Genomic DNA, 26,080 nt, shown 5'->3' on the forward strand with positions numbered 1-26,080 from the left:
AAAATAGTACATTTATTATTGTCACTCACACCTTTTGTTTTCAAAAGTACTTTTAAATGACAACTAGTGTAAAAATGTTGTTAAAGTGTGAAGAAATTTTAATCAGAGATGGCGTCTAGGTTAATGGTTTGCTTGTCAGATGTTTTGATATTTGTTTAAAAAAAAATTTTGCTTCGATTTGGGGGAAAGTTTACGGTCTGATATGAGACATTCCGCCAAGATAGTAATGGGCCCTTCATTTCCGCTTTCGTCGCAAACAACCTTCGTGCGGCTGTCAACTGCGCATGCCCACTAGAGAGCGCAGCTTTCCGTTTCGACTCAACTCCGACAGCCTGCCTGCCTTCGGGCTTTGCATGTGAAATAAATATGACAGAGTCGCACACGCACAAACGTCGACCAAAATTGGAGGCTGACGGAGGAGCATCCCCACCAGCCAACAACGACACTCTGGGTGACTCCCCCGCAGCGCTTCCAAAGCTGCTTGCTGCATGTTTTTACGGAGTCAGTTCTTTTCTCATCGTCGTTGTGAACAAAAGTGTCCTCAGCGGCTACAGGTAAAGTACAAAGTACGAGAGTCAATCATTGCCTCGGCCTGGACGTGCATTTGCTTCCAATCATAACATTTTTGTGAGAGGGACAACAGAAAACGGGCGTTCTGGATAACTAGAGCACTTCCTGTGCCTCTCCACTTCAAGGCAGATAGATACAATTATTACATTATTATTATTATGATGAAAACGAGAAGATGAGGGCACATCCAGAATCAGCGCAAAAAACGTCATCAACAAAACTTTACATGCATCTCTGATTTGTGAAAAAAATGTGACCAGTGTAATCAGTCAAATTTCTTTGAGTATTAAAAAAGATATTAAGATGAAAAAACTTTACATGCATCTCTGATTTGTAGGAAAAAAAAAATGTGACCAGTGTAATCAGTCAACTTTCTTTGAGTATTAAACAAATACTGTTGATAAGATGAAATTTGTAATATTAATTTCAGATTTCCCTCATCAACATGTGTTGGAATTGGTCAAGTGAGTAGTTCCCGTGCATCACTAACCTTCTGGTCATGTCGTGTATCAATTGCCCTGCTTGTGTCGTGCTTGGCAGATGCTGGCGACGGTGGTGCTTCTGCGGGTTGGCAAAATGTTGGGCGTCATTTCCTTTCCAGATATCAACTCAAGTATACCACGCAAGGTCAGGCAGAACTATCCAATTGCGCTATTTTGTATCGACAGAAACGTCTCTTCATGAAGCCAACCCTTTTTTGCTCCGCCAGTTATTTCCACTGCCCCTACTCCATGCCGGCAATCAGATCTCCGGACTGTTTGGGACTCAGCGACTCAAGTTGGTTTCTAAGAATTGGACTCGGTTTCCACCAAGCTGTATTGTTTTTGTCTTGTTGAGGACCCAAACTCAGGGGAGCACTGCAGGAGTGCAGTCATTTATCATCAAGGAAAACAAAAATGCAAAACAAGGTGCTGGGACAAGCAAAAATATGACCAGGATAAAAGTAGCTCAACCTAAACCAGGCAAACAGCTTGGCTTGGACAGAGAGAGAAGAACAAACAAGAACTATTTGTCTAGGAGTGCAAGAAAGCAGGCCAGTAAATACAAACTGATGAGACAGAGAGGAGCACCCCTGGACAGGTCACCAAGGGTTAGCAAGAGCTGATTGGCTAACATCTAATGGTCTCTCTCTTTCTCTCATCTTAGTTTGCCCATGTTCACAGCTCTGAGAAGGTTCAGCATTCTCTTGACCATGCTGTGTGAAGTCATCCTGCTCAGGCAAGCGTCACTCGCTCGCCAACGTCGGCGAACAACGTCGGCCTGCTGCAACATCTGCTTTCTCTCATCAGAAAGACGTACTCGAGGCTTATCAAAAGCGCCGTCTTTTTGATGATCTTTGGCGCGTTGATAGCCGCCAGGTGAGTTGCTGTCCCACGACAAAAAGAATGAAACGTTAGTCGTGTAACTTTTGTGTGGTAGCGCCGACTTAGCGTTTGACCTGGTGGGCTACGTCTTCGTAATGCTCAACAACGTGCTCACAGCTGCCAGTGGTGCTTACATGAAGCAGAAACTGGATGCCAAGGTAAGCAGAGCTGCTCACATCACCTTTTGACTTGAGTGTTATTAACGCAAGACTCTTTGCTGCTGTTCTTTTAGGATCTGGGCAAATTTGGACTTCTCTACTACAACGCTCTGATCATGATTGTACCCACCGTAGCGTACGCGTACTACACCGGAGACTTAAAACGGGTCGGCCGCTGCTTGGTGTTTTTTGCACTTTGTTAGGATTAATGCTTTATCAATATCTTTATCATCAGTTTAGAAGTCCTTGACTTGAAGCCATTTTCAATAATATAAAGATCACTATTTGACACGCTGAAGGGAATTAATGACCTGGCGACGGAGTCTATGTTGGTCGCAGCTATAAATTACAATGCATGGTAAAAACCAAACTACCTCAAAACCTGAAAAAAGGAAAGAGATTTTGAAATTAGTGTCAAAAATATGTTCATGGACACATCAGGATTCAAGAAGAGCTGACACATTATTTGGCCGTTTTAGAGTTTGGCGTTTGACGGCTGGTCGGAGCGGCTCTTCCTTACGCAGTTTTTGCTTTCCTGCGTTCTGGGGTAACTTTTGTCAGCGCAAAATTAGCGGAGCGCACCTCCAACACTTGTCTAAGGCGTCGTTTCTCCTTTGCCAGATTGGTCTTGATGTACTCCATCATGCTGTGCACGCAGTACAACTCGGCACTCACCACCTCCATCGTGGGCTGCGTTAAGGTAAAGCAACCGGCGCCAAGTGTCAGCGTTGCTATCTGACCGTTGCCGCTTGTGGCAGAATACTGTGGTGACCTACGTGGGAATGCTCTTGGGTGGCGATTACGTTTTCTCCTGGACAAATTTTATCGGTTTGAACATCAGGTGAGATTAAAAACTATTATTATTCAACATTCCAATGAAACCCCATGCGGGATTGAGCGACATTTTCCAAAACTGATCAAATCAATAAGTAGGCTGAGCCATTATTTGGTGTCCCATTTATGTCCCCAAAGCATCACGGGGAGCCTCGTGTACTCCTTCAGCACCTTCACTCAAGAACACACAAGTAAGCCCGTTCAAAGTCTTTCACGCGCAACGTTGCGCTCCTTTGGTTCGCTACTCTGTCTGTTTACTTTCCCAGAAAAGGCGCGGTGATGCTCAAGAGGTCTGCCTTGAAGAAAGACACCCAGCAGTTTGTCAACTTTATTACAAAGCGCCGCCAATTTATGATCATACTTTGGACTTATTTTTCCTGGGGTTATATTAACTCGGCATTGTTTTTATTTTTGATCAAATATAACCTAGTGTTTTATATGTTGCAGTTGTTTTTATTTAGGTGTCATTTACAGAGGGGAGGGGCAGCAAAACATTGCAAACAAGACTAACCGGGGCAAATGTGTTTTAGGACAAAACGGTCGCAATCGAGAGTAAAACGATTCAGAGGCGACTTAATCAAATGTCTGGGGGTGCCGGCGGATTTGCCTCACTCCAATCAAAGTGACTTTCCGACGTGTCGGATAACCCTTGCGCCTTAAGAACCAAAGGTGAAGCTAAAACGCTTTGAGATGGACTAAAGGTCAAAGCAAGAAAAAATGGGATGTCTCCTTTTCAAACGACATACGGTGGTATATTTCACAGCCGCTTTTGACCAAAGCGTAGAAAGAAGAGCAACAGGAGAATTTTTCAAAATGTACCAATGGATGTAGGAAAATCTATACAAAGCTTACAAAGGGCCGACATTCGGACGAGTCAAAAGAAAAGGCCAAGCAGGGGCGGCCGTTGCCAAAAATGCAGCCAGCGTCAATACAGGACATCACTGATGTCAGCGGCTTGACACAAACAAACCTCGGCTGGTTTATTTCTGCGAGCGAAAAAAAGTCCCTTTGCTTCTGCCGCAAAAAAATGTCCAATGAAAGTGCAACTCAAGTCAACTGGCAACGTGAGCCGCTCGCCTACGATGGTCCGCCCTCCCTCCCTCCCTCACTCGGCTTGGGCGTAAGGTCCTTTTCAACGCTCCGCTCTTCACATGTTCAAATGAGCAAATACCCATCATAGACTTTTTGTTAAAAAATATAAATATCTGGTGTAAAAAAAATAGCAATGGGAATCATTCGTTTGTTTGTTTTCCTTTGAGAACAAATAGAAAAGGAGAGATTCTTGGCAAAACGCTGTCAGCCAAGTCATGACAGACGCCGGCCGGGAACAAGTTGGGAGCTACCTGGATGGGCTCGAGAGACTGTCGATAGGCAGGGGTCACAATCGTTCCCCCGCTGGAGGGAGGATCTACGCCATTTTGGGCCGCACAGCCGCTCATCGAGTCCTCGCTGACGCCCTCCCCAGTGGGGAAATCATTTGGACTGCTCAGTTCTCCTGCGTTGCGGTCGCTTCCGCTTGGCTTTGGGCCAAAGGCTCCGTCTCTATCTTGATCCTCTTGGCCGGCCTGTCGTGCGGTCCGGCCGTGTCTCTTTGGTCGGCGGGAGGCTCCGGCGAGCCGTTCCGCTGGTGACTCGGTGAGCCGGGATGGCTGCATCCGTTGGAGTTGTTGTCTGAGGTGGGAAAGGGGCCGTTGCAGCCAGCCGGCTCAGCTTTCACTTGGCCTTCCGGCACAACGTGGGCGCCGTCTCCGACGTGACTGGAACTGTGGCCTGCAATACCTGGCAAGAAAACAAAAAGAAAGAAAAGATCACCTTTGACTCTTGAGCAGTGTTGCCGTGAAACGACGGCGGCGGCTCTTTTGGATGACATGGCGAGACTTTTGAACTCGACTCACCATTGTGCCCGCTGCTGTCCTCCCTTTCCGATTGGCTGGCGCTGCTGCTGGACGTGGTGGGAGGGGGCGACGCCGCCCTGCTGGAGGCCACGCTCTCCGTCTCGTCCAACAACCTGTCCATGTAGTCTCTGAAGGCACATGGAAGCGTACGGGCACGTTACGCACGGCCTTGAAAACTCCATAGTGAGAGCGGGTTAGGGCCGCTTTGCTTTAAGACGCGTCCGGAAAGTATTCACAACCAATCGGATGGAGTTTTGCTGATCAAGTACTGTGAATACTTTGCGGATGCACAGTTTTGGGGTCGCTCGGGCCTGGAACCTGTTCATCAACATCCACTGCGTGAGTCAATTTAGAAGAAGCGAGAAGCAAACAAGAACTTACGTGACACCGGGATGAAGGTTGTATTTCCTTTTTCCAAGTCTGGTTTGCTGTGCAAAGAAATCATAACGCTCAGACTTCTTCCACATGTAATAAAAGGCCACACATTCTCCTACAGACCTAGTTCTCACCTGAAAGATTTAATGCAGCGGACATGAAATCAACATTATTACCATCGTCAACACAAAGGAGACAATCAAACAAAAAAAAGCCTTGTCATCAATGAACACGTGCGCAAAATAGCACAACATGGACAGGAAGAAAGAAAAACAACAACAAATGCCCTAATTGTGAAATTGATGTCATGCTTATCAAATCTATTCAGCACTTTAATTTTGTAATGAAACTGTCAACCGTGACTCGGTCCTTCCCTTTTGTTTTCATAGAATCGTTAAGATTTCCAACGTCACGACATATTTGCGCGATAATTTGCTCGGCTTGAGTCAATCGCCTCACCTTGTTGGCCTGTATTAAATGAAAGTCTTTTCCATAGGATTTGAGTCCTTGTTCAAAATTTCGACACTCCTCTTCGGTCCAGACGGAAAGCTCCTCTGTGAAGACGCCGGAGTTAACGCTCACATCAACAACTTGTCAGCAAAACGCGGGCCTTACCTCTGGCCGCTTTCACGTTAAAGCGAAGTCTTCTTAAAGCTTCCTCGGTGTCAAAGTCACATTTGACAAGTTCGTATAATGCCTGGCAAGAAGTCCGTTTTTAATTGACGCCGTGTTTGGCGCGCGCGCGGAAGCGGGCCCCGCCTGTGCTCTCACCTGTTCGTTGTCCTTGACGTGGGACCCTTCTGGGATGGCGTCCACGCCCTTCTCGTCGCCCGTGCGTCTTGACGCCTCCATTAAAAATGCCACCACTTTGTTTTCGGGGATGCATTCGGGGTTCCATAACAGCTGGTCATCATTTTCATAGACTACTCGGAAAAATTAGAAGAAGGCAGATTTCAAACTGGCTGTGCTACAATTTTTTTCATGCTTTGCATTTTTACAGCCTTACCTTTTTCATTTTCTTTGTATTGACATAAGCCGGTGGGCGTTTCTGCCTGATACATAGAGCCCACCATAATCTCCTGTTGGGTTTCGAGACAAGAAGAGTTGGAAACAAAATAGGGATGGCCTGAGATGTCGGCACCAATGTGGTGCCCAGCCGGTGCTCATCAAAATGACAAACTACCTTCTTCCAGTCTTCGGACGGAACATAATCCTCATCTTCCTCTGACTCCTCCTCTGCATCGTTATTACCTGACACAACGTCACTTTTTAAATGCACGAGGGCAAGCCATTTGCGCCAAGAGCGAGAGATGAGAGGCGACCTACTTTCAAAGTACTTGTGCTTCTGCGGACGGATAAGCTCGGATGTGCCGAAGCCCCGGACAGACCGCGTGCGGCCCTCCGTGGTCGGCGGGGCCTCGTCCTCCTGTGCTGTCGAGCTCTTTACGCCTTCGTCCTAAAAAGACGCATCAAACCGCACTTCTTTACACACAAACGTGCCAAATAAATAATCTCTTTGTCAAACCGCCGTTTATGCCAAGAGTGAAAAGTCACACCTCATTCCTTTTGAGCTCGCCGGTGCCTCTGCTGCTTTCGTCATTGTCCAGCTCATCATCCTCATCCTCGTCTTCATCCTCTTCTTCCTGTTCTTCATCCTCCTCCTCATCCTCCTCTGCCGGTGAAGCGCCCCCGTAACCGTAAAGACTCAGGAGCTCATGAATGGGCATTTCTCCTTCCTAATGACGGAGGGGAAATAAGTCTGTAAACTTAAAACAACAAAGGTTAGACTTGATAAACATACGCGTGCGAGATCTTCAATCTCAGTGGCGTTCGCCTCGTCAGATGCTTCCAACATTTCCTCCTCTTCCATTGTGCGTTCATCATCGAAGTCATGGACGAGCATGTCCGCTGATGGGTCGAAGTCATGGTCAACGCAAGTCGCTGAGCCCCCTACAGAGGCAAGATGAAGACACATTTAGTTAGCAAAAATTAATAATAATAAAAACCACACACACTCTCTGGTGCAGCAAATTTGATGCTACATACCTGGGCTTGGATTCCCAAGGGAGGACTGCAAGGGAAAAAAGTACTAAGCATCAAAGGAAATAGCAAAAGCCTTACTGAAACAACGTATACGCAGTCTTTTTGCAAACGACAGAAAAGGGTCGTCCGCAAAAAGCGCGGCTGCCACTGAGCGGTCAACAATGACTGTCACTACGTCCAGCTGGGAATTTAAATGGCTCTTTATCGACGCCAAAATACACAGTCGCAGGACTTCAGCGCACTGCCTTGGTTAAACTAGCCCAGTGCGTTTCCTCAGCTCAACGACCGTGCAAGTTGTGCGCTAATTCGATTTCAATAGCAAGCTAACGCTTTCAAGTTACGCGTAGGAACACCCGCGAGCACAAAAAAAAAAACCTGACGAAATTGCAGCTAAAATGACCATTCACTGGACGTAATGAATTTAGTGCAAATATTCAATAGGGGGAAATTATTCGTTTCTGAACAAAACCGCAAAGTCGCTAACGCCGCAGCTAATGCTAGCCAAAGCCGAAGTTTACAAGGATGCTAATGTAAGAACAATTGATAACTGAGAGAGGAAGCGGCGCGCTGATGGTTCCATGTACTAAAATGTACAAAGTACACGACGCGTATACGCGGCTGAAAGCATTCGCTTTGGCTCGACATAGTTTTGTATTTTCCGATTATTTACTTCACTTTCTTACCTCCGCCATGTTTGCTATCCTGCAGGGTCACGCGAGTACCCGGATGGAAAACCCCGCCCACCTGAACTCCGTCGTTCGTTCGTTCGATCGTTGTACGAATCACGGAGGCACGACTCTGCTGTTGTGTGGCCTGACCACGAGTAAATTTCTTGTCACAAAACAGAAGTTAATTTACTCTAAAGGTTAGGTAAAACTAATTTACTTATGCCCCTGAATTTCATTACAAATTGTGTTTGAATTCAGAAGCCACAAAAAAAAACAGAGCTGTGTACCCAAATTTAATCATCATATTCACAAACAATATACATTACAAATGTTAAGTTTGACGTGATAATTTCTACAGCTCAACATGAACAAAACTACTTTATGAGAACACATTTATGTTAAGTGGGGTCCAGAGAGATTCTTTTACATATTTGTGTCATGAGAAATCCACAAAGACTCATTTTAACAAAACTAAGTTAAAAAAAAAACTCGTCTTCCTAAACATCACTGTTAAAAATGTACCAATTAAGTATTGGCAAAACCAAATTTTATTTTCAGCGCAGTTGAACTCCATCTGCTGGTTAAGTCATTAGCAATCAAAGTGAGTTACTTTTAAAATGAAGTAATCAGTAACCCAGTTACCTTTTCAAGAGAAGCCGTGGGAACACTCCTTGCTTCACTCATAGTAAACGGCATAGACACTGGCCACGCCGTACAGAGACGTGTTCTTTAGCGACCACGACGCAAAGGTGTCACTTGATGGGTCCCACAAACAGCGGCTGCTGACCTCCATGCTCTGCCCGGCCAGCTGGCCGATGTGGACCACGACAACCACCTTGTATCTGCGGATCATCAGTTCCTTCACACGGGCTCGTACCACCTGAAGGATGACATCGAGAGGAATGATCCCAGCATAAAGCCTCGCTTTGCAATTTGTCTCGTCTTTAGGACTCACCTCACATATGGTTTTCGTCATTTGCCGGGACCATTCCACTTCATATTGCTCTTCTTCCAAGTAGCTTTTGAGTACCTCCTTAAGTATTTGCTGAAGTGCAGGGGCAGGGAAACGTGTCTGAGGTTCTGTTATCAAAGCACACAGAGAATTAAGTGTTGTCGTGTGGTGCTTTTAGCTGTTCTGAGATGCGAGCCGTCGTTCGGATGATTTTTTTGTGTTGACTATAGCAAACAGATCAAATTTTGGGGGCAACAATGCCATTACAAAGATGTACCTAGCCGATAGGTGTTCTCAAATTTGACAGTCATTCGTTCATCGTGGTGGTCATCTACGCAGGACACATTGCTCAAAGAACTGAAAGAGACAACAGATCACACTCAGTTGACCTTCCTGAGAGAGATCAGAAAAATATCTAGTCTCAAGTTGTAACGCAAGAGGGTCTACTCACTCCTTGGTCTTGCCACCCGTGATTCTCATTCCATGACTTCCCTCTGAAGGCCCCTTGCTGATCCTCTTGTCTGGTCTCTTGATCGCTTTATCTTTAAGCACATCAGACATTTTCTCAAAACAGAGCACAAATAGCAAACATATAGAAAGAAAAACAAAATTGCAAAAATAAACAGCGAAAGTCACGTTTCAAATCAGCACGTTTGCATTTGCGATCATCTTGTAAAGCTGTACTTTTGTAAAAAAACGCGTTAGTAATCCAACAGGCGTTTTCCAGTTTTGCGTCGTCATGACAACCTTTCTTCACTCACGGAAGTCGGGTTTATTTTCTTTTTTTTTTTCCGCGATAAAAAAATCCTATTAGCAAAATAAAACATGGTCTTGATGGTCTAAGCGTATTGATCTTACAAGTTTAGTACATAATAGAAAACATACATAATATCATTAACTTCTTCCATCCATCCATTTTCAATGTCGGTTGCATTTATGCTGCTCACGAAAGCCGAATGGCGGACTGCCTCCTCAACTGGATGCCAGGCAATTGCAGGGCACACACAGAGAGCAACCAACAAATATCATCAGCTTTTATGCTTGATTTGCATGCTTTTCTTCTTGCAACGACGTGAAAACGTCACGCTTGCGTCATTACCGTAACGCTCAGTGACGCCGCGCACCTCGAATCACAACAAACATCATCACGGTTGACAGGCCTGACATGAAAATGTAGCAAGTTTAAAATGACATTAATATTCATGTGCTTATTCGTTTACATGACGTTAAAACATCCATTCTGCACTGTTAAAAGAGTAAATTACAACAGTAAATTATTTTGAGGGGCAGAGAAAAATGGTGTGTGAGCAGTACAAATGTACAAATGAGAGGGATAGATTGGTGGTATTTTCTTTTCTTTATTATCCAAGTAAAACAAGTCTTACATTATATTGACTTTTTCCACATGTATTTACTTTTCAAATCTTTGGATGGGAAATGTACATCAAATGTTTGCATATTCTGTGTATTTAAAGACGGACATCATGTTCTGCGCAAAAATCCAGGCAAAGAAAAGAGAATTTCAACGAGCTGTTATTACAGCGAGGCCTTAAATGTGAGGCAACATAGTTGACCAGCTGAAGATGGAAAATACCAGATGTTTTGTGTGCAGTTCAATCAGGGGACATGACTGACGACATGCCAGATTCACTGAATAGGTAGCAAACTTGAAGTAATAGCATGATTACACAATAGTACACAGATTGCATCATGACCTTCATGACATGGAGAAGCATCACAATGAGAGAAGTGGGGAGGGGCAATGCAGACTTCATGCGGCGCCGGACTTATTCGTGAACAGTAACACGTACTTTTGTACAGGGAGCACACAAGATAAACAATAGATGAGGAGAAACGCTTTCGTTCCAGATAACCTAAGATCCTTATGACGTCAACAAACAAACAAGCACAAACACATATCCATCCATATGCTGAGAGAAATATTTCAAACATACTTCTCTGTCTACACTCTTGACACTTAAATATTTCAATATTGCTATTAGAATTTTTTTTTAAACATGAAATCAAAAGAAAAGCCGTCGCAGCAGGTACATAATACGTGTGCAGTATCTGTTTTTGTTTTTTTCCCCTACAACACATTCATCACTTCTTGATGTCCTTGAGGTAACCAAAACCCGCGTACAAGATCGCAGCCATACTATGAAGCGGCAATACATTTTGCTAATCGAGGATTACAACCTCCCTTTTTCCAACATATGGCACAACCCTTGTCAATCTTAAGGCTCACGCAGACATTCAACAAAAACGGTGTGTGTGTGTATGGGGGGGTGTGTCTTTCATCAACCATGCGTAATTTTTTTATTTTATTTTTTAAATAATCTCTAAATGAATACATTTCCATTGGAAAATAACCCTCCTTATCATACAATTTTTGTACATTTTCCACCCTGTGGTCATAATATATCATCTATTATCTTTTACAATAAATTTACAATGACAAGTTGGACAAAGTTAGGGAGGTTTGGCTGCATCACTGTATGGATCCACGATTAAGCTTCCAGGAGTCAATTAGGATTTCACTCCTTTAGGGCCCAAAAGTGTTTCAAGTAACAAACTACATGATTTGCATACACTCAGCAGCCATCTTTCTACTGATGGATGCTGTAAAGTTTAAAACGGAGTCATTGTCGTCAGAGGCAAAAAAAACAAACAAACCACGGATTCCCCTGCTTGTGTGCATTGGCGGGTCCACTAATTATCTGCCAAATATTTCCCTGTGGAGTAAGAAATGTTTTTAGTCAAGCACAATGGCTGAAAGCGATTTGAAAAGAAAGCCACGTGTGTAACGGTTCATCGTCTGACCTGCAGCGAATCTCTTCTTAATTAGGGAGAGCCTGTAGCCAGTCCCGAGCAGTTGGATATCGCAACCGGACATAGTGCTGCCCTCACTGGTGAAGTGAACTGCCAGCTGGGAGGGTTTCCACGGACCCTCTGTCAGCTGGAAGCGGCCCAGCAGAGCCCCGACTCCTACAGGACACCAATGCAGCGAGAACAGATTTCAACATCAAATGATCACGTGAAAGAAACTTGAAAAGCTTTCATGGCATTTGAAAGGATTTCAAAGGTAATTTACCTCCATTTTCAGACCTACTGGAAAGGCTGGGAATCTTCCACTGTATCATCTGCTGCTCTGGATGCCTTCAAAAGAAACAAATCATCGTTCCCTATTGAAATGAATGGAAGTGCCATTAATCCGTTCCGTTGTTCTGTTAAACTGTACTGCACAGGAATTTTTACAGCTACGTTACGTGGAGTGAATAAATACGACTGATAGTGAAAGCCCTCACCAGGTGGCAGGTGGGACCATAGCCTGGAGTTTAGCTACGCCTCCATCCACAGGAACCAGAAAGTGGACGTTGTGAAGCGGCGCCGGGGTCACCATGGCCTCTGCGTTGTATTTGTAGTCTATCCTCAGGTCCGTGTTGTCGGCATCGCCGCGCCAACTCACGGCGAGATTGAGAGGAGTGGACTGGATTCCATCTGCTGACACCTAGAACGCACAGATGGATATTTGAACCAAGGATTTATTTGTTGGATGCATGGAAGGACGTATGGATACCTGATATTTGATCATATCCACATTATAGTATGTCGCCTGGGGCTTCTGCTCAGCCACTTTCTTAAGATGACTCATCAAGTTTTGCATGTTCACCCAGAACTGCTTGGTCTCTACGCTGTCTGTTGGGGAATCACTGAAAGGATCAGAAGAATAGACACCATTGAGTGATTTCTTTTTCAATGTAGGGAGCATTCTCCGTTGCTGTATGTTCATTCCTACCAGCACAGCAGCTGTGGATTGGGGAGGACCTGCTCCAGTCGGGTGTAGTTGCCGATGCTAAAGATGAGGACGGGTTGAGTCGGGTGGCTGGCGAAATGCCTGGTGATGCCTGCCGGGAAGGAGAGCACCAGTTCCCCGGTAATCTTCACCACACATCTGAAACAGCGGGCAAGAACGAGATAGAAAACGTGCAATTCAAGAAACGGATTGTAAGCAATCAGATTTGGCCACCGGACGAAATGCGGGCCTACTTGCTGGGGTCGGCGCCTTTGAAGTAAGCGTTGATGGTTTCTGTGAAGGCCGCTGCCACTGGCAGAGTGTCCTGAGGTCCCATGGTAAGCGGGCTGGGCCCTCTTGAACCCCCTAAATGGCACAAACACACATAAGGTATAAATACATTTGGACATAGCGGATTTGTCGGAGCAAACATTCACATAATCTGTACCTGTGTTGGACAGATTGAGGTCCCGCCCTAAAGTGGGTGTGGACGCCGCGCTCTGCGACGTTATGGAAGAGATGGAAGAGGAGCTCTCTGCCCGAGCCAGTGGGGCAAAAGGTGGAGGGCTTCCAGACACAGAAGGACTGAAGGGCGGAGTCTGGAAGATGAATTCATTCATTGATAACGGCAACATTGTCACAGTACACCTTGCACAAATGTGAGTCTGCAATAGTTTGATTTACCCGGTAAATGATATGCTGTGATTGTATTTCATAGGGAGTGTATTTTTTACAAAATCTATTCATAGAAAGCAAGATATTTGATAAGTAGAATGCAAGGTCAAAGGTCAAACCTGGGTGCAACACATACCAGGTCTGGGGTGGGTTTTCCGGGGGGCAACTTTGGCCGCGAAGAAGGCCGCGGAGGAGGAGGAGGAGGGACCGGACTGCCACGAGACTGGGGGGTAGCGCAGCGGGCTGGTGAAGATGCTCCTGAGGCACATAGCAGCTTAGCTTGAGCTACCTGAGATGCTTGTCTCGGCAAAGTCATTTTAGAAAACAGTATTTCCTTCATCTTTTAACCACACTTTGGCTATCAAAGCGCTAGATGGGAGTATTTTCGGAACTGTTAGGTAGGTCCACCACTTGAATCCTCAAGCCTACCTGAATGAGGCCCAGGGGAAGACACAATGGATCGGTACGCGGTCGGATGAAGAGGAGGCGGCGTTCCGCGGAAGCTCGCCGTTAGCTCTCTTGGTGAACCCGTCAAATCTGGGATGTCGTCTCTCAGGTGCAGCGCCTCGGGCGTCCTTTTCCCCCCTACTCCCCCCAAAAGCAGCGGTGATATAACTCCTGTTCGAGGAGACCGTCTCTCCGCTGGCAGAGGAGGCACGGGACTTCTTGATACTGGGGAGGGCGAGTAATGCGCAAACTGCAGCACCTCCTCATCAATGGCCTCCTCATCAAGGCAGACAGCTGGCGAACTGCTGGGCGAGAAATAAGGGGGCAGGGGAGGGGCCGGTTCATCCGGAGGAGGAGGTCCCAACATGATGGAAGTGGGTGAGTCCGGTGGCGTGAAAAGAGGCAAAGAGTCAGGAGAGACGGCCGGAGGTGAAGGCGGAGGCTCGTTGGGAGGGGGTCCCGGCGAGAGACGCGGGGTGGAGGGTGTGGACGAGGGGGTGTCCGGGGCGGGAGAATCTGGTGGAGGGGGCGGAGCGGGCTCATCTGGTGGCGGAGGTCTGTCATTTGTGAAAGTAACCCATCTGGCGGACGGGGTGTCTTCGGCAGCGCGCGGGCTACCAAACACATCGTCCAGGTCGGGCGCCGCCGAGCCTCGGTGGGATGAGGGCGACAAGACGCTTAGGTAGATGGGGGCAGAACTGCAAGTTGCTCTTCTGTTGGGTAAATCAACTGCAAAAAAAAGAAAAGAAATGATGGCAAATATGGACAAGCATTTTTCAATTCAATCCCAAATTGTTTACCTGCAGATTGCGAAGGATAGCCTTGACTCCGCGATATGTTCTTGGGAGGGAGCGGAGGAGGAGCTGCAATGACAATTCGACACGCCTGTTAACATTTCAGCAATTGTGAATATTTCCACACAAGCTTACCTCCCGTCGGGAAACTTTTGCTCAAAGGCGACTCCGACCTTGGCTGAGATCCTCCCCAGACATCAGCAGGAAGCACTGAAGAGATGATGACCAATGTTGCCTCTGTAGTAACTTTTTTATGTAAGCATGTGATACTGTACGACTTGCAATACCATCATATCTGGCATATTGGCTCAGTGAGGGCAGTCTGAAGAAGGCGGGGGGGCTGTTCTGCGATAGTCTGTCACTGCAAAAGTAGACAAGTCTTTAAGTCGGATTCGTTGGCATGAAGTGATTTCTTCATGTTAGCACAACAGAAAGTTCAAAGTTGGATGTACACATGTCAGAGTAGAAAAGCTGCTCTGATATTCAATGTAATCAAGTTCCTTGAGAAGAGACAAAAATCAAAAATGACCTTGAGGTGTCAGGGGCAGGACTTGGCGTGGGGGTCGAGCGTCTGGGTCGAGCAATCTCTTCACCTAGAAGCGACATAAGCTGGCAAATGAACGGCTGCTCGCGAGATTGGGCATCAAAAAGCAAACCGATGCAAAATGGATGTACTTACATGACAGGTGCCTCTTTATCTGTCCCTATAAAAAAACAAAAAAAAACAAAGTGTGTGACTTTAAGACTATCTGGCTGTCAGTCGTGTTACATTCTGCACCGCAGAAGAGACGAGACGTTTGGGGAGGTCAAACAGTGAGCGCACGATGCCACAAACTCACCGGGCTGCGTCTCTGAGACCAGCAAAAAGGAAGAGAGAACACACCTGGGTCAGAAAGTGAGTGACAAATCAGTCAAACGTACATCAACCAAAAACGCCACACACTGTTCCTTTTTATAATGCAACGTGACACACAAGAGATGAGAAGGACGGCACGATCATTTCAACTCATCGTGAAGACTTGTGTGTTGGTTATGATTGTATGCATTATGTGACAGCACAGCCGTATAAGTCAAGCTGCACGGGTTTATTCACCGACAAGGCATGAAATCATGCAAAATGAAGTGCGGTTAAAAAGGTAATTTGTGGCAAGCACCACTAGGGGGAGACTCTCAAGGAGATCTCATGCAAAATGAATTGTAGTTGAAAAAAAAATGAAACGGCTTACCGGACTTCTCTTCTGCGAGATAAAAGACATGAGTGCAAAAATAAGAAAAATGGCAACAAAAGTCAGTAACATCCTTTTTTTTTTTAATGAAATAAGAGTTTTGTTCCCGAGTTGACTCACCAGAGATGGAGAAAGCGCCAAACCTCCAACTGAGGCTTTGAGCTCATCCACCGATGGAGGGATACATTTGGCACTCTCAGTCACCAGTGGCTTGATCCTGATTTGGAACTTTCTCTTGCTTTCTTCCTCGTCCTCTGAATCGCTGGAGGAGAAAAACTGCTTTCCTGTGGAAGCTGGTCAACATTTGTCAAGGACACAAGAAAAAGGGCTACGAGACACGTCATGCTGGTTCACTTCCCGCTCAGGGACGGATAAGTAGTATAAAAAGTGGGCAAAAAGGATATCATCACCTTCAGCGCCAGGACGTTGGCTAAAACCTTCCTCATCCACATCGGGCGATGCCTGGAATGACAGCGACAAAATTGCTAAGAACAAGAATTCTCGGCTGATTTTTTTTAAAAAAAAGCCTTGATATTAAAATGCTTGTGAAGGCAGGCTCGCTCGCTTCATACGTGCGCTGGAAAGCAAAAGTGAAAGAGGGAGCAGCAAGACAAAAAAAAAAAAAAAAGGAGGCAGTGAACACTCACGTATCTGTCCCAGTCAAACTCTCCATAGAAACCATTGGGTGCTCCGTTAGTCTTTTTCTGTACAAAATGACAACAGGGAAGGCAAACATCACACAAGTGTCTCAAAGAATAAAGCAAAGGAAAAACATGCAGGAGACACCCAGCAAATGTGACAGCTCTTTTTTTTTTGACACTAAATGCAATCAAAGTGAATTGAAAGTGAAAACAACAAGCACTTTGCCCCCGGCGTTGGAGTTTGCCATGCTGGACAGACATACAGCCAGACAGAAGGGGGAGAAAGTCACAACATATACACACGTTTCTTTTCTTTCCACTCGCACTTGCTTCTTTGTCAGGTGAGCTCCTGTTTGAAATGACAAGAGAGACAGAAATAGCACCACTATAAACGCTGCTCTGGCCATATTTTTGCAGTTGAGTATTCCACACATCCATACCAGGTAACTTACGTGGTCTCTGCATCCTTGTCTTTTTTTTGTAAGCCCAAGACCTTCCTAGTTCGCTTTTTCAGTCCTTGTGAAAGAAAGAGAGCCGACATCGCAAAGGATAAATGGACTGACGTTGAAATAAAGCTCCATGTTAAAATCAAGGTGAAGAGCAGACTATTGTATGTCCCGAGCCGTTCAACACTGTGTTGACTCCAAAGCACGCAAGCAAACATTTTGAGAAGAAGCTTTACGCAATTACCTCGATGAATTAGTTTATTGCTTTAGCGCCGAGATGCCAGACATCGACAAACAGCTTCTATCGCAAATGAAGCTGTGCAGACTCCACAATCCACTTATGAGCCGGAAAGGAAACGCTGATCAATGTGCTCACTTCATTAGCGTAATTCAAGTGAAATATGGCAACTATGGCATGTGGCACCACCTCCACCTGCTGCTCTATAAAGGAGTCACTTTGACAGCTTTGACATTGGGCATCTCGGTGCACTTGTAGGAAACCCCGCAGGAGGCCGGCCGGGATAACGTTCAAACTCTTCACTACTCGTGTAAAACTAATCATCAGCATAGGAACTTCAAGACAATTGAGAAAGTAGAAACATCAAATGGCAGATTGTTGTGACGTCAAAACGGGCTTAGAACACGAGAGTGTCTTCAAGCTCGGGAAGTACACGGAACACCACGAGAGACTAATTGCAGGTCATCTGCTAATTTTAGCTACCAACCATTTGCATGTCAGCACTGGCGTGGTATGAAGAGGGGCAACTGTCATTAAGGTTGGTGAACAGGATACCAGTTAGCCATGGCCATAGTTTAGCATTTAAACGTGTGGCTACAGTTAGCACAACACTAGTTACAACACGAGTAGGTGCAGGTTACTGTTTGTAAAAACATTTACAGTACTCAGATAGGACTGTGCAGTGACATGAGCAGGATTACATTGCACCAGGGCACCATGTTTTTTTTTTTTCCTCCCCTTTTCTTTTCACCGCACCTCACTAGCCTTGGCGTCCCTCGTTCATAGCTTGCCAATGCTCAACAAAGCCGTCAGCGTGCTTCGCAACGCGCAGTCCGGGCGTCCCGAGTCGTCCGCGCCGCATGACAGAGTGCGTCAATGAATTCGGTCCTTGATGGCCCAGCGAGACGCAAGAGGGCAAGGGGAGGACGGACGGACGCAAGGGGTGCGAGACGGACGCTGCACACATTACCTTGCATCATGGTTGCAGATTTTCATCCTACACTGCCGCTGGTGTGCAGATGGACACGAGTGGGAAATGATTCCAGATGGTCAAAGGATGCCCGGGCAGGGCATGGCTAATTGCGCCCGGTTCCCCCGGCCAAACGCGGAGGTTGACTCCCTCAGAGGCCCAACTCCCGTATACAGAGATGAGAGGAGGGGAGGGCAAGGGAGAGGGTGAATGACAGCAGCTGTGGAGGACAGCAAGAGAGAGGAAGAGAAAGCCGTGGGGATAATCCTGGAATAAGGGGCCCGATCGGTCCTGGACGCCCCAAGCGCCAAGGCACGCGAAAGCTGGCTCGGTGGAGAGATGCTGAGGAAAGGAAGAGGGGGAACACGGAGCGCTCAGGAGAGCGAGGAAGACTAAGACGGAGGGAGGTGGGAGGGAATGGCTGCTTTGCTGATGTCACAGCTGCACTAAACCAATCCTGGCATCCGTGGTCACATGGCCGCTGTCCCCCGATGCCTTCGGCTTCCATCTGACAGAAACATCAGCCAAATGCATGCAGATTACACATGGATTCAACCACCGACTTCTTCTTTGGAAAAATAATTTCACTTACTCATGTTGATATAAATAGAAGTAAATCACTGTCTAATAAAGACAAAACTCAAGTAAACCGACTCACAATTTGAGAATGCCTGACGCAACAAGCGTGGAGCAAACAATGTGCGGACATCACATATTTAAAATGAAAGTTGGTTCATTTCTTTGACTAATTTGCCTCCTCATCAAAGCTGGGGGTTACAAAAATCCATTCTCTTCCACCCCAAGAACACAACAACTGTATATAGCCAGCAATCAGAATTAAATACAGTTGAGGGACACACGAGGTGGTCACGTGAGGCATGCGCTATGTAAGGTCATTTATGAAGCTAAGTCAATGAGCTTAGCGAACCTGCAGTAACAGAGCAAAGGCACGCCCCCCGTGCTTTCCTTAACAAGCTCCTTACTTACGTAAGATGTCAGGACAGGGTCAGAAGTCATGCCAGCATGGATTTAGCTAAGGAGAGTAGAACCAAATGAACTCCAGAAGCAGAGAGGGCACCAACTACTGCTGAAGTTTGATACACAGGACAAGCGGTGCAGATGATTGGATGGATGGATGGACAGATGGCAGGAAAACAGTGACTCTCAAATTGCTTGTGTGACTACGTACATTGCAAACTGTATTGAGTCCATGTTGAGTTCAGTCAAGATGTTTAAATCTAACATCAAGGGCTCAGGAGACCTTCCTTCTGCCCTCTTTTGTGTCTTTTAAAGAATGAAACAACCATATGAATGAAATGAGATAAATGAATGAAATCAAATAAACCCTCCATTTTCTGTATTGGGAAGGGAGTAAGACTATATTAATTGATACAGATATAAAAGCTCATTTTAAAGTTAAAGAGAACTGAAGATATTTCAGTAGCAAACTGGCCTATTTTCCCTGAATCATAACTAAATCTTGCAAGGCAAATTATGACGTAAGACGTAAGTCTGCTTTTCGCCACTAGACGGCGCAAAAATACTATTTAATCAGTAACGCCAGCCTCCGGGCGTCTCAATCGTGTCGTCATTCACATTTCCCACATATTTGCTCAGAACGTGTCAAAATTTCGTGTATGATAGGTTACCCTGCGCGTATACATATATATTTTCTCTTTATATTTAGGGCAATTTTGATTTCGATCCAATGTGCGTGAAAAGGTGCTTGGGGTTTGCAGGTGGATCAGGAGGTGGCAGTGTTTGTCACCAGTGAATTAACCAATTGTCTCTGGGTAGAAAAGGCTGAACGAGGAGAACAGTGGTGAGGAGAAAGCAGAGCTCAAAAAGATGATGTAATCCATTAAAGCGACATTCACACCCACAAAAAAAAAAACGCCACAAGGTTGTTGTCAATAAAAAAACGAAGGCAGACGGCAATTCAAGGATGCTACAGGATCTTGGGGTTACTGATTCTTAAAAATGCTTGTTTTCATTTATACGGGCAAACATTTGGAATGTCAAATGCCCATAGGGAGGGACAAAAATGACATCATTTGTGCTCTTCATAGAGCGATATTTATATTTGATCAAGCGCTGGGTTAAAAAAAAAAAAACATTGGTCCAGACTGGTGAAAACTGTGGATCCTTCCTTCCTTCCATCCATCCATCCATCTTCCTGATCACTCCACCTTTTTAGGGTCATAAGCAAAGGCCGTGTCCCAGCTGACTGTGGACGAGAGTCAAGCCACATTCAAGCAAGAGTCAAGCCACTTTCCAGCTAATTGCAGGTCATATGTAGACAAGCAACCATTCACACTTTACTACACACCTAAGGACAATTTCGATTTTGGAATGCAGGAGCAAGCTGCAGTACTCGGAGGAAATCCCCACAAGAACAGGAAGAACATGCAACCTCTATTAGGTGACGCAGACGCTAACCACAAGCTCAAATAGAGTTATGTAAAAGTCATTTTGATGTTTCGGTTTCTTTCTCAAAATGTCAGTGAGCAAATTAGTTTCGGGTTACTAAAGAACTATTATATAAATTTGAGTCCCTTTAGGAGAAATGCAGTTTACACTGCTGTATATTTTTGTTGCACAGAGAATCAGACCACACACACACACATTTACACTCACGCACACACACATGTACACACAAGGAGAGATGTCAAAATGATGGTGCGCACAAGTGGTGCTACACCTCGGCTGAGTCTTTGGAATGCAGCGGTGGGGGGATCACTTGGATGGCCCGCTCGAGGGCACGCGGACGAGCGCAAAGTGAGCTTTAGCCACTCACTTAGTTATCATGACTATAGTGAAATATTTGGTACGATAGATCATCATGGTAGACTTCATTTTTGCAAATAACAACAATACACAGCACCTTTAGGACTTAATAACACGTCAGGGGTCACCAACGTGGAGGCGCCTGTGGGCATCGGGGTGGGCAGAAGGTAACGGCCAAGCACCACATGGGCTGTGCTAAAAAATAGCTCACCAGTGATTTCCTAGGAATGTCATCGAAGTGATCATTTGAAAATGTGAACACTGGAAAAGTTTTATAGGGGGGGAAAAAGGTGTTATACATTGATATTTATTTGTGGGGAATCACATGAATGAATACGATTCATTCTTAATCAAAACATAACATTATTAAAGGCAAATGTGTTACTTCAGTCAAACTGGTGGCCGTTTGGATTAACATATCGATTGACATATCGCACAGGTACGTAAAAAGTTTTTTAAGTACAAATAATACTCTTTGATCAAGAGTCATTTCCTATATCACGAGTTTCACATGCAGCATCAGTGAAATCATTTGAAAGTAAAATGTAAAAAGTGTGTTTGGGGTGACAATAGGACCGCCTTGAGGGGAAAACAGCCCATAACAGGATTTGGTTACGAAAATGAATCCAGAAAGAAGTTGTTTCATTTCGGTCACTTAGCGTGTGGCCAAGTACAGTCGCTTGCCTTTGACCTTTAAAAAATAAAAAATAAAAAAAGGGGGGGGTCGGGAGGCCCCTATCTTATTTATTTCCACATTGGGCCTCTTGGATAACACGGACCTGATCAAACAAAGCAATTTGATGGGCATTAAAAGCGGAGACTCTGGATCTGCCTTGTTTGCATATGACCTCAGCTCCGACGCCTCGGGCTAAACAGAAACACCATCCATTATGAAGCGTGGTTAACCGGCTCCCTCCCAAATTACAGTGACGCTGGGCTCCCATTTGACTGATTTAGCGGCGTTGCGGTTCGCCATCTCATGTTACCGACTGTAATGGCGAGATGCGCTCACGCAGGCTCGCCTCCCCTTGTAAAAAGTCGGCAGGGCATTCTGTCGGCCGTTTGGTAGGTCCCGAGCCAAGCGCAATCTGTCGCGGGGCCTTTCGAGATTACTCGTAGCTCAATTGACGAGAACATGCTTAATGGCCGGAACGCAAAAGAGGCGTATGGTTTCTCTAGCACGTTAGCGACATCGGTACGATGCGATTGGAAGAAGCCGCTGGCACCAGTCTTATCGTGACAACGCCTCGGTCGCGTTTGACAACATTTAGCCAGCAAGGAGCGGCTGGCGGGCACGCCTTTCTTCCACGTCAGCCAGACATCTGCCCCTCTTTAATGCTGCACTTTAACCTTGCGGGCTAAAGATAAGTTAACCTTTTCAACCACGCCGTCTCCTTTTAGCACACGTGCGCGGCATGTGAGGCTCAAATGTTGGAAATCATTTTACAACGGGTGTCTGAAATGCAAACGGCTGCAGTATTACATTATCGGCCGACGCTCACTGAGGGATCGCCCGGCCCGCCGTTTCGGGCCTATTTTTGGATCACGTCGTTCATTTATTTAGTTTGCACGCTGCTCTGGAACGAGAGGCCACGGAAAACTAAGGGCTCGGAAAGGAAGGGGAAGACAAAGAAACGACCTCGTGCGTACGTAAGGTGGGGGAGACTAAGCCTGAGAGAGCCAAACGGCCAAAGCTGTACTGAAATACGATGAGGGGCGCAACTGTGCCACCCGAGCGATTTTCTTGACTACTTGCGGTTGAGTATTGCATTATCACATTTGCTTTGCGGCCGAGCCGCTTATTTGTCTGCCGACATCCTATTACACCATTTGCCTGAAAGCTGTTGCTTTGTCTACCTTGACATTTGCAGCGCTGACAAAAACGAATCCCCTCCGACAGGCGTCATTATCAAAAGTAGGTGGGAAGAGAAGCTTAAGAGGCCTTCAACCTTCAGGTGACATCCTCGTTTGATGACAAAGATCCAAGCCAAGCACTAAGCTCGCCTTTGTCTTGACTCCGGCGGGTGAGACAGAATTGCTCTTTGTAGTATTGGGCCAAAAGTCAGTCCCGAAATTAGAGTTAAAAGTTACGACAACAAGCGTAATCGGTATTTTGGAACAAAACATATTCCGGTACAAACAGCAGCATGTGAATACGGCGGGTGGACAAGAGTGAGGGTTAACCGAAAAATAAAAAAGTCTTGGAGATATGGAAGATTTTCTAGTTGGGGCATTTGGAGTGAATGGCAGGCACGCTATTGGACTTGGTCGAGCAAATTCCACATCAAAATGACAAATGTGCAAAGGTTGCTCTTGGCTCGCTGATACACAATCTTGTCAGGAGTCCCCGACAACTCAGGGACAAAGTCAAGTCAGACAGATAATGCCTTCTTAACCTTCTGGGACGTTGGTGGCGTTTAAGCGCCAATGCACGCTCGGGTTGTGCTGGGATGCTGCCATTGTACGGAGAGAGCTTAACACCAAAAACTTCCTTAAGACCTCTGTAAGCAAATAGCACTTGCATGGGAGTGCATGCGTAGCAAGGGCGCGACTTGCGTGCAGGACAGCGGTGGGTGGTTTGTTTTGTCAGCAAAATGTCAATCTGTCTTTGTGAGGTTATCCCATATGATCTCCCTAAATGCACATGGCTTGGTAGCCCATCTGCTTGGCAGTCAAGAGCTCCCCCTCCCAAAAATCCCTCCACTCCCCCGCCACCCTGGTCCGGAGGTCTTGCCTTTCTACCTCCCACTGAGAGGATATGAAAAAGCAGACAAAGCTTTCCATTCTCTTCCTTTACTGTCAGATTTTTGGATCCGTGTAATCCTGGTATGGCAGCAACACGTGCACCGCGGTTCGCTTGCTCCCTAACAACTAACTTGAGAAGCAAACAATGCGACAAATCTTGGTGGAAACGGACATTGGGTTGAATTTTTTGTCAGCACATGCACTCACGTCGCCTGGCCAGTTCCCAGCATCCCTGAGAATGGAGCAAAAGCTCAATCTGTCCATGGCCTCGGGCAAGAAGTGCGTGGCGAGCCCGGCCGGCGAAACGATACGGACACGTTTGGCTGGCACGCACGCCAGCGACTGTAGACCAAAACTCATGTTGCGTGCTAACTGGCTCCTTCCCTCCCCCCCCCCCCCCCCCATCCCCTCACGCTACCCCGCACTGCAATTATACGCATGCTCCCACCCAAACATGCAAGAATAGGCCTTCTCAGTCAACAGACAAAACGAGTCATTCTGTCCTCAAACCATGACATCATGAGCGTTTAACTCCGGCGAGAAATTCAAGCTTAATTTAACTTTTGTCGAGAAAGGGGGGAAAAAAAGTGCCGCGTGTTACCGTGGCGGAACGCAGCCGTGGTGTGAACAGACATGTCTACGTTTCAAGGACAACACTAAAAAGTGGCTTTTTTTTTTTTTCTGCCTTCTGTTTATGTGTCCAAAGACATACATACAGTGAAAAACAAAAGTTGAATTGACTCAATTTGATCCAAATTGGTGCACCAAACAAAATCATCAGATTGGTTCAGATACGCTTCGACTTCAAAATGCATCAGGAGCCGAATCATTTTATTTTCTGGAACCACTTGGCAAAGTAAAATGGAGTTCATTCAAAACAGCATAATATTTATACGTTTGTAATAGGACTATGTTTTTCAGTTACAGGAACGCATGGAAAGGATCTGGGAGAAAAGTGGGAAGATTTTCTGGGGGCCCACGAGTCGGCAATTTTCTGAAAGTTTCTACTTGTTATTGCAGTGGTGGCATCTATCAAACTGCTGACAGCTTTTGTGTCAAGCACACCTCACTCTTGAAATCTCCCTGGCAACAGAGTCCTCTCTCCTCTGTCCTTGTGACTCAGGGAGGGCTCCTTCATAGCGAGTGAGCCACATGCGTGTGCAGTACGCAAGTATACATGATGGGAGTGAAGCAATGACAGGAACCTTAGCCCAGCTCGCTCGTGGCAACAAAGAGGCGGCTGGGTTTCATTGCAGAGCCTCCCTCTCACTCTCCCACACGCTCATAAATAACCATACGGGCTCTCTGCCCTGGCTAGGGGGAGAAAAGAGCCATTTAGGCAGCTCCACTCCTCTCATGCCTTGTAAGTGACCTTTTAGAAGGGTCATTCGGGAGAACCACGGCCCCCTCTGACCTGCCCTCCCCAGCGCCTTCTCCCCACCCCGGCACCTCCTGACACACACCTCTCGTTCTCTCCTGGCCGACCTGAATCATCTGTGGAGAGAAGACACTTAGCAATCTTGTGTCATTGCGCGGAGGCGTTTAAGAGGCAGAAGGGAGAAAGCTTTCCAAGCTCAGTCGTGGAGCATGCGAGATGGCGGCACGGGTCAGAGGTGAAGGGCACAATATGGGAGGAGGGGAATAAATCCTGTATGATGAGCAACAATGGATGCAATCCCTGCTGACAATGATGCCATTGTGGGCTGTTGCTCGCTTAGTGTGTCCTGGATCTGTGCCTAATAGAGTTATAGTGCTGATGTGATAGCTGCGTAGCGAGGAGACTATAGTGTCCTTTTATATGAAGGAGCCAACCGCCTAGGAGCTTGAAAAGAGGTCTCAGCTTCTTCGTTGGGGCGTGGGGGGGGCACAGCACATGACTCACTTTTATTTCAGCACATCTTTGGGAATCTTTTTGGTACTGGCATCCTTCCATTTTCTAAAACTTATCCTGTGCAAGTTCATAGAAAACCAGCCCATCTGATTTTGGGCAGAAGGCAAGGAGACAGACTCGCCTTCAAATTGCCCAACGTCAGTGAAGTGAACCACGACAAATTCGTCGGGAGGAACAGTGCACCCTGGCACCACGACATAACTCTGACATTTACTGTCCTTGGTAACGTGGTGGCCTGCCACGAATTCCTGGGTTGTCACCTCCGTGTGTTAAGTTTAGGCTGTGGCAGAAAAGGAGTGACAAATGATGAGCGGCGGCATGCTAAACTAACTCCGAGGACAGAAGCGGCTGGATTTGGCCAACAGGCTCAGACGGGCTGACACGGAAACATTTTGGAAAAAAATCCCTTCTTTCCAATTTGACATTCCCTACAGCAAACATTGGTTTTCTGTTGATTTGATTTTCTTACTCGTTGGCTTCTCTATGACCTGGTTAAAAGAACAAGCTATGTTTCTTCCCAGGCCCCAGCTATTTGAAGCTCATAGTTTTGGTCATCTAAGGTTTT

General features: G+C 46.2%; 4 protein-coding genes across 6 annotated transcripts; 1 reads left to right on the forward strand and 3 right to left on the reverse strand.

Moving 5' to 3' along the window:
* The first annotated feature begins 279 nt into the window (after positions 1-279).
* LOC119136640 (UDP-glucuronic acid/UDP-N-acetylgalactosamine transporter-like) lies at positions 280-3,362 on the forward strand. Its single transcript, XM_037275240.1, has 13 exons — positions 280-554; positions 1,001-1,034; positions 1,111-1,197; positions 1,280-1,347; positions 1,717-1,788; positions 1,860-1,928; positions 1,990-2,092; positions 2,167-2,259; positions 2,572-2,639; positions 2,714-2,792; positions 2,851-2,933; positions 3,065-3,117; positions 3,193-3,362. Exons 1-13 carry the CDS (start codon positions 367-369, stop codon positions 3,204-3,206), a joined length of 1,011 nt encoding a protein of 336 aa, XP_037131135.1. The 5' UTR covers positions 280-366; the 3' UTR covers positions 3,207-3,362.
* Position 3,363: 1 nt separating this feature from the next.
* Positions 3,364-8,000, reverse strand: mier1b (mesoderm induction early response 1b, transcriptional regulator). 2 transcript variants are annotated; one of them, XM_037275237.1, is made up of 13 exons: positions 7,923-8,000; positions 7,243-7,267; positions 6,998-7,146; positions 6,753-6,932; positions 6,523-6,652; positions 6,380-6,447; positions 6,203-6,275; positions 5,968-6,119; positions 5,812-5,893; positions 5,656-5,750; positions 5,203-5,249; positions 4,822-4,949; positions 3,364-4,705 (listed from the first exon to the last, which is right to left on the reverse strand). In XM_037275237.1, exons 1-13 carry the CDS (start codon positions 7,929-7,931, stop codon positions 4,413-4,415), a joined length of 1,431 nt encoding a protein of 476 aa, XP_037131132.1. In that variant the 5' UTR covers positions 7,932-8,000; the 3' UTR covers positions 3,364-4,412. The 2 variants fall into 2 exon arrangements, with proteins under 2 accessions (XP_037131132.1, XP_037131131.1); XM_037275236.1 differs by having other exon boundaries at positions 5,203-5,330.
* A 290-nt stretch (positions 8,001-8,290) lies between these two features.
* Positions 8,291-9,925, reverse strand: LOC119136641 (tctex1 domain-containing protein 1-A-like). 2 transcript variants are annotated; one of them, XM_037275242.1, is made up of 5 exons: positions 9,745-9,925; positions 9,311-9,401; positions 9,137-9,216; positions 8,863-8,987; positions 8,291-8,787 (listed from the first exon to the last, which is right to left on the reverse strand). In XM_037275242.1, the coding sequence occupies exons 1-5, from the start codon at positions 9,791-9,793 to the stop codon at positions 8,584-8,586; spliced, it is 549 nt and encodes a 182-aa protein (XP_037131137.1). In that variant the 5' UTR covers positions 9,794-9,925; the 3' UTR covers positions 8,291-8,583. The 2 variants fall into 2 exon arrangements, with proteins under 2 accessions (XP_037131137.1, XP_037131138.1); XM_037275243.1 differs by lacking the exon at positions 9,745-9,925 and having other exon boundaries at positions 8,292-8,787; positions 9,311-9,595.
* A 1,261-nt stretch (positions 9,926-11,186) lies between these two features.
* LOC119136637 (SH3-containing GRB2-like protein 3-interacting protein 1) lies at positions 11,187-18,610 on the reverse strand. Its single transcript, XM_037275235.1, has 23 exons — positions 18,093-18,610; positions 16,891-16,954; positions 16,742-16,787; positions 16,445-16,501; positions 16,202-16,259; positions 15,918-16,093; positions 15,798-15,809; positions 15,411-15,422; positions 15,251-15,275; positions 15,101-15,164; positions 14,859-14,932; positions 14,707-14,781; positions 14,578-14,640; positions 13,760-14,506; positions 13,467-13,588; positions 13,104-13,254; positions 12,910-13,021; positions 12,659-12,814; positions 12,440-12,572; positions 12,168-12,370; positions 11,954-12,018; positions 11,683-11,847; positions 11,187-11,594 (listed from the first exon to the last, which is right to left on the reverse strand). The coding sequence occupies exons 1-23, from the start codon at positions 18,100-18,102 to the stop codon at positions 11,572-11,574; spliced, it is 2,613 nt and encodes an 870-aa protein (XP_037131130.1). The 5' UTR covers positions 18,103-18,610; the 3' UTR covers positions 11,187-11,571.
* Positions 18,611-26,080: the final 7,470 nt, after the last annotated feature.

The sequence above is a fragment of the Syngnathus acus genome, chromosome 17, assembly GCF_901709675.1.
Source record: "Syngnathus acus chromosome 17, fSynAcu1.2, whole genome shotgun sequence".
Lineage (NCBI taxonomy): Eukaryota > Metazoa > Chordata > Actinopteri > Syngnathiformes > Syngnathidae > Syngnathus > Syngnathus acus.

Excerpts from the sequence above, each read along its gene's own strand:
- LOC119136641 (XM_037275242.1), bottom strand. The coding sequence starts at position 9,793 with ATGCAACCGACATTGAAAATGGATGGATGGAAGAAGTTAATGATATTA. Across the intron at positions 8,988-9,136 it reads TGAGAACACCTATCGGCTAG|AACCTCAGACACGTTTCCCT; the intron begins GTACATCTTTGT and ends CTTTGATAACAG. Across the intron at positions 8,788-8,862 it reads TGACGAAAACCATATGTGAG|GTGGTACGAGCCCGTGTGAA; the intron begins GTGAGTCCTAAA and ends GTCATCCTTCAG.
- LOC119136637 (XM_037275235.1), bottom strand. Across the intron at positions 12,019-12,167 it reads ATGGTCCCACCTGCCACCTG|GCATCCAGAGCAGCAGATGA; the intron begins GTGAGGGCTTTC and ends TTTCTTTTGAAG. Across the intron at positions 11,848-11,953 it reads CAGTAGGTCTGAAAATGGAG|GAGTCGGGGCTCTGCTGGGC; the intron begins GTAAATTACCTT and ends GGTGTCCTGTAG.
- mier1b (XM_037275236.1), bottom strand. Across the intron at positions 4,950-5,202 it reads AACCTTCATCCCGGTGTCAC|AGACTACATGGACAGGTTGT; the intron begins GTAAGTTCTTGT and ends ATGTGCCTTCAG. Across the intron at positions 4,706-4,821 it reads GGACAGCAGCGGGCACAATG|GTATTGCAGGCCACAGTTCC; the intron begins GTGAGTCGAGTT and ends TTTTCTTGCCAG.
- LOC119136640 (XM_037275240.1), top strand. The coding sequence starts at position 367 with ATGACAGAGTCGCACACGCACAAACGTCGACCAAAATTGGAGGCTGAC. Across the intron at positions 1,789-1,859 it reads TGTGAAGTCATCCTGCTCAG|AAAGACGTACTCGAGGCTTA; the intron begins GCAAGCGTCACT and ends TTCTCTCATCAG. Across the intron at positions 2,934-3,064 it reads TTTATCGGTTTGAACATCAG|CATCACGGGGAGCCTCGTGT; the intron begins GTGAGATTAAAA and ends ATGTCCCCAAAG.